At 47.6% G+C, this 9918-nt stretch overlaps 2 protein-coding genes across 12 annotated transcripts in view; one reads left to right on the top strand and one right to left on the bottom strand.

Moving 5' to 3' along the window:
- SFXN1 (sideroflexin 1) overlaps positions 1 to 546 on the top strand; it is a 42565-nt gene extending 42019 nt beyond the window's left edge. For 6 of the 8 annotated variants that reach the window (XM_064671798.1, XM_064671797.1, XM_064671796.1 and 3 more), the window contains exon 11: positions 218 to 332. In XM_064671798.1, coding sequence (XP_064527868.1) covers positions 218 to 314 — 97 coding nt within the window. In that variant the 3' untranslated portion in view covers positions 315 to 332. Of the gene's footprint in view, positions 1 to 217 lie in introns of all 8 variants that reach the window. The other 2 variants (XM_064671792.1, XM_064671793.1) reach the window with 1 other exon arrangement.
- A 50-nt stretch (positions 547 to 596) lies between these two features.
- On the bottom strand, positions 597 to 9880 carry KIF20A (kinesin family member 20A). Of its 4 annotated transcripts, XM_064671780.1 has the most exons (20): positions 9865 to 9880; positions 9752 to 9825; positions 9142 to 9314; positions 8569 to 8658; positions 8334 to 8453; positions 7737 to 7875; positions 7461 to 7648; positions 7226 to 7370; positions 6313 to 6513; positions 5969 to 6080; positions 5807 to 5878; positions 5109 to 5252; positions 4865 to 5030; positions 4455 to 4619; positions 3756 to 3895; positions 3557 to 3659; positions 2695 to 2905; positions 2213 to 2304; positions 1793 to 1930; positions 597 to 944 (listed from the first exon to the last, which is right to left on the bottom strand). In XM_064671780.1, exons 3-20 carry the CDS (start codon positions 9295 to 9297, stop codon positions 672 to 674), a joined length of 2655 nt encoding a protein of 884 aa, XP_064527850.1. In that variant the 5' UTR covers positions 9298 to 9314; positions 9752 to 9825; positions 9865 to 9880; the 3' UTR covers positions 597 to 671. The 4 variants fall into 4 exon arrangements, with proteins under 4 accessions (XP_064527850.1, XP_064527852.1, XP_064527853.1 ...); XM_064671782.1 differs by lacking the exon at positions 9865 to 9880 and having other exon boundaries at positions 9718 to 9821; XM_064671783.1 differs by lacking the exon at positions 9865 to 9880 and having other exon boundaries at positions 9795 to 9812.
- Between the last annotated feature and the right edge of the window lie 38 nt (positions 9881 to 9918).

Below are 9918 nucleotides of genomic sequence, written 5' to 3' on the forward strand. Positions count from 1 at the left end.
GTGGATCCCAACACCATTTCCTGACTCCATAGATTGTCTTACTGCCATTTGAGCAGGGATTCATTTGTCCCTGATCTAGTTTGCTTCCCTTATAAGACATTTAAAAAGATGTGAAAACTCTTTCACAGTCCAGGAAGTTTAACCAGATGCATCGTCCATCTTATTTTACACTCAAGTGCTTGCTTTATGTAACCATTTTCCTGTTTCTTTTGCTCAGTTCTATGGCGGTATCACGCTTGGAGCCAGCATTGCAAGCCCAGATCCGAGAGAACAGCCCTGGCCTAGAACGTGTATACTTTAATAAAGGATTATAATTCAAGGAAGGCAAAATATCTTTCAAGGAGGAACTTGTGAACTTATTTTTGAATTGTGTGCCAACATAGTTGAAGATGACAACTCACCTTTAACTTGTCCGTTTGTTAAACAAGTTTGATCATCTGCGTTATTATATAGTTAAGGACTTTCCTCACTGTAGTGTTTAAATTACAAAAGGTCACTTTGTCCACTTTGGTATTGATTAAAAGTTTATCGATACGTACCCAGAAATGTTTACATAAGCTCTCAAGCAGCTACAATAACAATAAACAAGCGCACAATGAAAACCAGGTGCCATTACATTGGATTTGCCACCTGTTCCAGTAACAGCAGGGCAGGAATCTCTTTCTGAAAAGTCATAGAGCGACTGAACGAAGTTGCCACCCTCTGGCAGCAACAGGACGGGTGGCCGAACGCGTCAGGAGGTTGTGCAGGAAGGGCTTTTTACCAGGGGGCTGATTAGGTTGTACATTTTCCCTGTTGGCACAGAAGCGTTTCTTGAGGGTGGATGTTGGAGGAGCCTGGAGCTTCTGCACCGTGTGGTACTGCTCGGCAATGCAGGCCGCCTTCTTGCGCAGGTCCAGCTTGACCAGCATCATGTTGTTCTGCAGTTCTGCCAGGGTTTGGTCCTGATGAAGGGAAGGCAATATATATATATTTATATAAAAAATATAGGTATCATAGAATCATAGAAAGATCTGGGTTGGTAGGGATCTTAAAGATCATCTCATTCCAACTCTTCTACTGTGGAAAGGGACATCTTTTACTGGATCAGGTTGCTAAAAACCCCATCCAACCTGGCCTTAAACACTTCCAGGGGTGGAGCATCCACAACTTCTCTGGGCAACCTGTGCCAGGGCCTCAACACCCTCACAGGTAAAGAATTGTTTCCTAATATCTGATCTAAACCTACTCTCTGTCAGTTTGAAGCCATTCCCCCTTGTCCTGCCTCTCCATGCACTTGTAAAAAGTCCCTCTCCATCTTCCTTGTAGGCTCCCTTCAGGTACTATGACAAGTTGTCAAACTCCTTGGTTACTGTGAACTGAGGAGGATAAACTGCCTTTTGCCAAAATTCACTCACTGTTCTACTAAATAAGGCCATGCTTCAAAGTTTCTACTGTCAACAGTAAAAAGTTCAGTAACAAATAGGAACAGTAGGGCTGGGACAAAACTGACTCCATTCTGCTGCAAATATGCTGCCATAGCAACTGTGATCGAGTGGATAAGGAAATGAGAACTCTGAATTCTCCTACTTTAAGTACAGGCTGGCAGTTAACAGGAACGATTTGGGTCTCCTTTGGAAAGGTAAATGTGCAATTGAAAAATCAGCAATCTAGTTCCCTTCATGTAATAGTATGCACTAGCAAATAAGTCATTTTTATTTGCAGCATAGAACTGAGGTTACTCTAATTATGGGCAAAGCACAAAGACTAAACACCCCCCTCTGTGCAACCCCCAACAAAACAGACACATTACCTGTCTGGCCAGAATGTCATCACACGTGCAGAGGGCTTCTCGGAGCTTCCCTGCTCCTGTGCTGTGGCAGCACGCTCGCTCTGCAGACTGGAGAGACTCCCCAATTTTTTGTAACTCTGAACGCAGCAACCTGACATTCTGAAGGAGAGAGATTCAAAACAGGTGGGTTTGGCACTGCTCTGCAAACAAAGCCACTCCAAGGTGATTCAGACATGCAGCACTGAGGGAGGATCCCATCTGCGTGAGATACGCTGGGATCACAGATACCACAACCATCAACATCTCCAGTAAGTTCAACAAGCCCATTTTAACTTCAACCATCTGTTTAAAAACCTGGAAACAGCAGCCCCAAACACTGTTTATACTGGAAACCACCTTGACCTGCAGGTGTTCCTTTCTGTAACACAGAGTTGGAGTTACCTTCTGTCCATCCTCCAGCTTCCTGTCTACATCCATAGTAATGGGTCTGGCAGAGGGCGGTGGCTCCACTAATTTCTGGTACCTGTGCAACTCTAGGAACAGACAAAAAGTAGTGAGCAACAGGACATTCGCCAGCTTTCACTATTCCTGAAGTTCAGGACTTGCCTTGAGACAAGCTGCCACAGGCAAGCCAAGAAGAGCTTTGAGTTTGTACAGACCTGCACAGACATTCCAGGCTTCTCCCTTTCAGTTACACAAAGGGACTTAAGAATTTGAACAGGGAGATTATCCTGCCCTAAAGTCCATTTTCATGTGAAAATGAAGAGAAACACTGCCCATCCAGCACATAATTCCTGTTATCTACAACTCAAAATAATGGTTCCAGGGTGTCTGAATCCAATGTACCCTGAAGAAAGTCTCTCTAACCCTGTACAAGGATCTCTCAGGCACAGGTCAGAAGCAGCGCAGCATCACTGCCATACCTGCAGTCGTGGTATGTAACTCCCTTTGACACTGCTCCAGTCTGGCTTTGGTATCTGCCAGCTCCTTCTGCACAGTAGATGAGGAGGTAGCCACTCGCTTGGATCGACGTAAGCCTTGCTCCGAGTCCTTTTCCTTAGTATCCAGACTTTCCAATTTTTCTCTGGTCTCCCGCAGAGTAGCTTGGAGCTCCAAAATCTCCTCATCACGCTCCTTAGAAAGGAAGTTTGTTCAAATATTCAACAAGATTTTCTTACCACAACTTTTCTGAAACTTTCTATGTCTTCCTGGAGACTTTGTCAATCCCACACTTCACACATAGGACCCAGCCTTTAAAGTCCATTAAGTGAACACAGTAAACCCACTTCCTGGGAGCCTAAACAACTTTTTTACAGCCTCTAAAGAAAAGGGATATTTTGGAGAGTTGGCATCTTCAGAGAGGTCTGCAACAAGCCCCAGAGGCCACTCAAATGCCATGGCATGTAAAACAGATGGGCCCATACCCAACATCACAACTAAGAGCAAGAAGAGAAATTCACACAACTTATGTGAACCTGAAGAGTGCAAAGCAAGCCACTAGTGAATAGAGTAAGGTGGGGAGAAAATCGTGTTGAATACATGGAGGAGTCAGGATAGTTGCACATTAGCTTCCAGATTAAATGTTGAAAATTAGGAAGCCTAGTGAGCTACGTAAAGGAAGAGACAAGAAGCAAAAATTGTGGATCAAGCAATCAAATATCACAAAAAATACCTCAGAAAGCAACATCTTTCAGTTTGCATAAACATTGTCCTGGACTCAAGTACCCTGAGTCTCCTCCCAACCCACTGCCATTTTCCTGATGTTATTTCATTGCTTGAACAAACCTGGATCTTCTCCTGGTAATGGTCGGTCAATAACTCCTTCAGGATAGTCAGTTTTTCCTCGTACAGTTCCTCCAGCTGCTCCCTCTGAGCATCCACGTGTTGGCTACAAAGAGAACAAACAACTCCATGTCAGGGTGTGGTGGTTCTGGGTGCTGCAGCTCAACCTGAGCAGAGGGAGGGGGATCAGCACAGGCTGTACCTCCACCACTGCTCCTTCTGTTGCATGTAATCCATCATCTCATTGCAGATCTCCTCACGCAGGCGCATCTCGAGCTGCAGCTTCTTCAGCCGCTCCTGCACCAGCAGCTCTCGTGCAGCTTCTGCTGCACGCAGCAAGTCCTGCAAGAAGGACACAGCTCCACTGCCCACACTGCACAACAGAGTTAAAGCCTGGAATTAACTAAGTGATCCTGTGTCTGCAGGCTGCAGTGATCTGCAGATTTAAGATTATTTTAGTCGCTTGGAAAGAGAAGTTGCCGGGGTTCGCTACCTTGACACATGACAGCTCGAATCTCTGTAGGTGTGTGACTTCCATCTTGATCTTTCAGCTATCCCAGCTGCCTGCTTTGAGTATCTAGGAAGTTTGATTGTTTTTCCTCAATTTAGCCACCTGTTCTGCATGTTTTCTGATCTCTAGATTTCAGGTCTGCACCCACACTCTTACTGTCACTATTCCACAGATGACAGTGTTTCCAAATTAAGCGTGTGTGTCAGGTTTAGACCAACTGTGAAATATTTGTGTCATAGATTCCCAACCTCCTGGGTCCTATATCCTTCTGAGGTTCTCTGTCACCTCTCTTGGCATGGTGCCAAGCTGCAGTCCCACCTCCGAGGTCAAACTAACAGTCATGTTCTTGCCCTTCTATCCATGAAGGCTGTAAAACAAATCACAACCCACCTTCTTCTCATACATGGAGACATCTGCCTCATCCTCAGTGTCTTCGTCTTCTTCTGAGTCCACTTCTTCCTTTGCCTCTGCCCCCTGGCTGGTTCTCCTGCTGTGCTCTTTGATGATGGATTGTAGGGATGGAAATCCCAGCTTTGTGGGAGGCATCTGCACAAGCTGAAGAGGAAAAGATCATCATTGCTGTGTGCAAAGCCTGAGAGTTGTGTAATTTTTAAACACAGCCCTTCTCTGCAACCTGTTAGTTTAGCAGAATCTGTAAATACTCTAGAGGTAAAATAAGCCACCAGAGAAGCGTAGGAAAGACTTGTGAGCGTGCCCCCCTCTCCTTGTGGAAAAGGGCCCATTCCCACAGAAGCAGGATATACCCTGGCCATGCTTTGATCCTGGTGTCTGCTACTCACCTGGCTGGCAATGGCTGAGAACTTGGCTACATACAGAGTCTCATCATAAGTGGACGCACACTGGTTGATGTTGACAATCATGCAGGAGCGCCCACGCCCAGTGAAGAACCCCTGGAACACACGGGTCAACTTGCTGTCCCGGAATGGAACCACCATCTGCTTTGTCCTGTGGGGAGAGACAGGAGTGAGCTGGGAAAGCAAAACAGCCCAGTCACACCCGCCCTCTGGAGCTCTGGATGCTCACCTGGACTGCTGGTTCTGGCGGAGAGCGGCGATGCAGCGGCCCAGTGTGTGCAGGGAGGTGTTGATGTTGTTGGCTTCTTTCATTCGGTCCCCACTCTTCTGGTCCTTGCAGCGCTCAGACCCTGCCAGGTCACACAGGGATAACCTGAAGGAAACACAGCGATATTCACACAACCTGCTGGGTTTGTCCTGCTCTATCCAGGTTTACAATTCAGACACCCTGCAATCACCTTCCCAGCTTCCTCATAAGGGCATGGAATGCTCCTTTGGGGTGCCTGGGCTGTTGCTGGATGGAAGGGCCTACCCTAAGTGTAGGTGTTACACAAGGTAACATCATAGCAAGCTTTGTGGTGTCAAGTTCAAAGATCCTTTGTCAGTCCATGAAACAGCCATTTCCCAGGTACTGAGACAACCCATTTCCAGGTAGCTACATCCCAGGAACAGACATGTTCCTGCTGTAAGGGTAGGGTTACTCACATTTACCTTCATTCAAAAAGCCTGAGAACTACCTCAAGTTGTGCTTTGCAGTACTCCTCAAACTCCTGTCAGTTCCAAGACTTAAGGTTGGGAATTTTTACTTCTTTCCTTTCAACAATACCTTTATCAAGATACTTCCCATATTCCAGGTCCTCAACAGAAGAGACAGGGAAGCTGAATCCACTGAGAACACCCCCAAATCCCAGAGAGCATGAAACTTACTCGCTGATTTTTGGAACAACTTCACTGCCACCTCTTTGCAAGTGCAGAATCCGAATGGAGAAAACACTGTGACTGTATAGAAACAAGTAGATATTTAAAAACAATGACATAACCTTCAAAAGCCCCTCAGAATTGCATTTCAGCCCCCGTTCCCCTTCAGACCTGCGACTGGAGTTCTGGTTCATGTGGGTGCTGGCAAAACTCTGGTTTTTCCGACCCAGTTTCAGGAGCTTCCAGGCTTCATTAGCGTCCTGGACATTGAACCAGTTCAGATCTGGAAAAGCAAGCACGCATTGGGCACAGCAGTTTAGGAGACTGGCAGAAAACTTATCTCAGCCCCAACTTCATCATTGCTTTTCCCTGACATTAACAAACTTGACATTCCCATAATCCAGATATCAGAGGTCTCTGTGGGGCTCCCCAGTGCGTCACTGCTAAGCCACCCACCCACTCAGTCCTAAAGTCTTCCTAGAAAGCCACTAAAGATCCCTTCCAGGTAAATCTACCTTTCACATAGGGGTTGCCAGTTTGGTCCTCGCAGAGCCGCAGTGTTTGCCGCTTGCGGTTCTGTCCAGAGAGACTTGGGTCTAACAAGTCATAGATTAACTCATTGTAAATCTCAAAGAAGGAAACCCAGATGGAGAACTGCACATTTCCTGCGCTGGTGAGTGAAATTCGATCCAAATCAGCCCAGAGAGGGCCCAGTTCTGGGGAAAAAAAAAAAGAAGGAAAACAAATCTTGACTGCAGCTCTTCATATGTGCAACTGGAATGGTTTAGCTGTAGAGTGAGATACATTCTTTACAGGAAAAACCACCCCAGAATCAAATTATTCTATACACCTCCTCCCATTTGTATCTACTCTAATGCCTGTCCCCACTGAGACAGCCTCAAGTTTCCTTTAACAGTATCCTCTATTCTGTGTAAGGACTTTTTATATACCTGATTTTGACTCCGGAATTACAGGATATTTCAAACATGAACTCCCTCCAGCACAAGTTAAGTTTTAGTCCTTGTTACCTCAATCACTCCATGCTTCTAGGTACCTAATCATCTGGTAGTTCCTGGGTTTGAAAGTCTGGGCACAAGTGCTCAGTGCAGCATGTCACTTTAGCACCCTGCTTCCCAGCAATGAGCTGCTCAATAACCACATTCCTTGAATGAAGTGAGTGAGTGAGTCGCAAGTAACTTTTCATTTCACATGGCTTGGTTATTAAGCAGCAGTGAAGTCTTCTGATATTGGCAAAATATATGCACAAAGTTCTTCTTGCCTTGACATCCATATTTTTCAAGGGGAATATTTGTGAGACTACAGCACCTTTACTCCCTTACCCACAACACAGCATCCAAACAGCCATCATCCTTTCTTCCATCACAAGCAACAAAAATCAGGTAGAACACAATAGGCTTCCAGACATACCTTCAGTCTGGCTGACGTCTGAACGGCTGGTGAGTTGGCTGGATGAAGAGAGGCCAGCAACTCCACTGTCAAAACTGCCACTGGTGGTGGCCTGGAGCTGAGATTCAGCACTGCAACTCCTCTTCAGTGGCGTTAACAGCTCCTCCTTGAAGGAAACCAAGAACACGAGCATGTAGGTGGCATGACACCATCCCTCTCCTTTTGCTATCAAGCCTCCCAGAAGCCCCATGCTTACCTCCCAGAGACCCCCCTGCAGCATCATCTGCTTCTTGGTCTCTTCCTGCTTCACCTGCCTGCTGTCCAGCCAGATCACCTCGTTGGAGAGGGAAGGCTTCAGGTCCATGGCTTGGTACAGCTGGTCCCCCACACTGTTGAAGATGGTTGCCAAAGAGCGAGGCAGAATCCCCCCATCTTGGTTGGTGCCTGAGGCAAGAACAGCAGCAAGCTGAGGATTCACATGTAGCAGCAGACAATCCCTCAACAGGCTCCTAACACCTAGTGCTCTCCTTACCCTGAATCGTGTGAGTCTTCCCTGAATTGGTGATGCCATAGGTATAAACCAGACAGTTCTGCCCATTCAGTACATCCTTTATCACCTGTTTCATTGTCTCATCAAAGAACAATTTCTGCCCCACGTCTGGTCCAAAGATCTGCAAACAAGACACAAAAAACGGCCTCATGTAGATCTTTCCTGTCCTTTGACTGCTGATGTTTGCTCAAGTGATATTACACAGTCCTTTTTCCCTCCACTAGCCATGAGCAACCAACCCACCAGCAATTCCAGCTGAGCCCCTTACAAAAACAGGCTGTTCCTTTGCTTAATCCAGTAACATTTGATATCACTGCAGCCCTTAGTCTGTTTACAGGCTCATGAACAAAACAAGAGTTTGGCATTTGCTGCCAAAAAAAGCTGTCAGGAGCAGCTTAAAAAGAGAAAAACTAAGAAAACAGCAGCAGAAAAACTGACGTAGAGAGGATTGTATGAGACTGCAGAGCTCAGGCAGTGCACCTTGAGATCAGTGAGTATGAATAAGCCACCTTTTCAAGCTGCTAAGGCTGGTTTAAGCTCAGAAAACTTCCAGATGGATGGTTTGTCCCAGTTACCTACCCGAGTGAAAGAGAACCTATGCAATGCTTGTCCCACTCCACGTTCCATGCACCGCATGGTGAAGGAGTTCTTAGGAGCTTTTAGAAGAAGGGTCTCTGAGTTCTCAATGCAGACACAGCCCTAAAGAACACATAAAACCCATTATTGCAATGGTCACAGCATAGACAGTAAAGGACAACAGCCTCTCCCAGCAGGCACACAGCCAGCTCAAAACCTGCTTCATTTGGTGTCTCACCTGGTCTTCCCCTTTTTCCACTTCTGTAGATTTCAGAGGTCGAACTCTTAGATAGACCTTTAATTTGCCATTATTGTCTTCAGCTACAGCCTGCAAAAATCAGCACAGGTTAAACATGGCAGCCAGAGAGGCAGCACACAACCACCCATCAGAAAAGGTAACAGGGACCACAGCACAGAACACACATATTGGCTACCCCAGTCAGTGCTCAGGAACTTCTCTGGTCCCAAAAACACCAGCAATGCCAGAAGCTTTCTTAGGCATTTCCAAGCACACCAGCATTTTTCTTTGTTTATCTAATGAATCAGACCAGCAACCCTAAGACCTGACACCAAAACCAGCCCCCAGACCAAGCACCACCCCAAGAGTCCCAACTGTTACAAGGCGTTCGCTGACTGTGCCCTTCACAGTCCACTGCTCCTAAGAGGAACTGCTCCTCACAACGCAACAATTTGTTCCAGCCTCTTTTGAAGAGTCTCTGTTGCTCCTGCATCACATTACAGCTTTGTACAGAGACCAGCAGCCACGAGTGAAAACGCTGCCCTGCTTGTGACAGAAGAGCTCCAACCTCACCTGGGAGCTCTCCAGGTCTGGGGAGATGGCAGAGAACTCTGACAGCAGGTCTTTACGCAAATCAGCCCCAAACCCAGTTGCTGTGGACTCAAGCACAGGGGAAGCTGCAACCTCATCGTCAGAGAACAGCCCTGGGGAGGTAAGTGCTTCTGCCATGACGTCTCACACAGCTCCTGGGGAAAAAGGGGCACAGGACAGGGTGATGTTACAGCAGCTCAAGCTTTGCTCCCCACAGATACACCCCACTACCACATGCATCAATCCCCACAAACACAGACTGCTCCATGGAACTCTCCCTACACGCAGATACACAGGATGCTGCCGCAAACCGGCACAACCCTCACCACCTCCCAGGACCCCAAACACACCTCTTGCACACACGAACACCACCCGGGACCCCAAATACACCCCCTGCACACACAAACATCACCCAGGACCCCAAACACACACAGATCACCACGTGAGACCCTCCAAATACACACCATCAAACAGAGCTAATGCATACACCGACCGCCACACTGGATCCCCAACACAAACTCACCCTCAGCTCCGCACGGGCTGCCCCCCACAACGCACACAGCAGAGAGCACCACGCGGGGCCTGTCCGTACAGGTATAGCCTGCCGCACGGGGCTTCCTGGCACGCACACGAACCCGCAGCCGCCGCCGGCCGCCCCTCACGCCGCTCCAGCCCCACCGCCCCTCGCGTGCGCCCCGCGCCGACTGTCGGGATTTCAAACCTCGCCGCCCGCCCGCTCCGCCAATGGGGACAGGGCGC

The sequence above is a fragment of the Pseudopipra pipra genome, chromosome 15, assembly GCF_036250125.1.
Source record: "Pseudopipra pipra isolate bDixPip1 chromosome 15, bDixPip1.hap1, whole genome shotgun sequence".
Lineage (NCBI taxonomy): Eukaryota > Metazoa > Chordata > Aves > Passeriformes > Pipridae > Pseudopipra > Pseudopipra pipra.

What these genes read in the sequence shown, in the direction of transcription:
- KIF20A (XM_064671780.1), bottom strand. Translation starts at nt 9,297, where the DNA reads ATGGCAGAAGCACTTACCTCCCCAGGGCTGTTCTCTGACGATGAGGTT. An exon ending in GAAGACTCACACGATTCAGG is followed by an intron (nt 7,649 to 7,736) that starts GTAAGGAGAGCA and finishes TTCTTGCCTCAG; the next exon opens with GCACCAACCAAGATGGGGGG. An exon ending in CGCCAGAACCAGCAGTCCAG is followed by an intron (nt 5,031 to 5,108) that starts GTGAGCATCCAG and finishes CTCTCCCCACAG; the next exon opens with GACAAAGCAGATGGTGGTTC.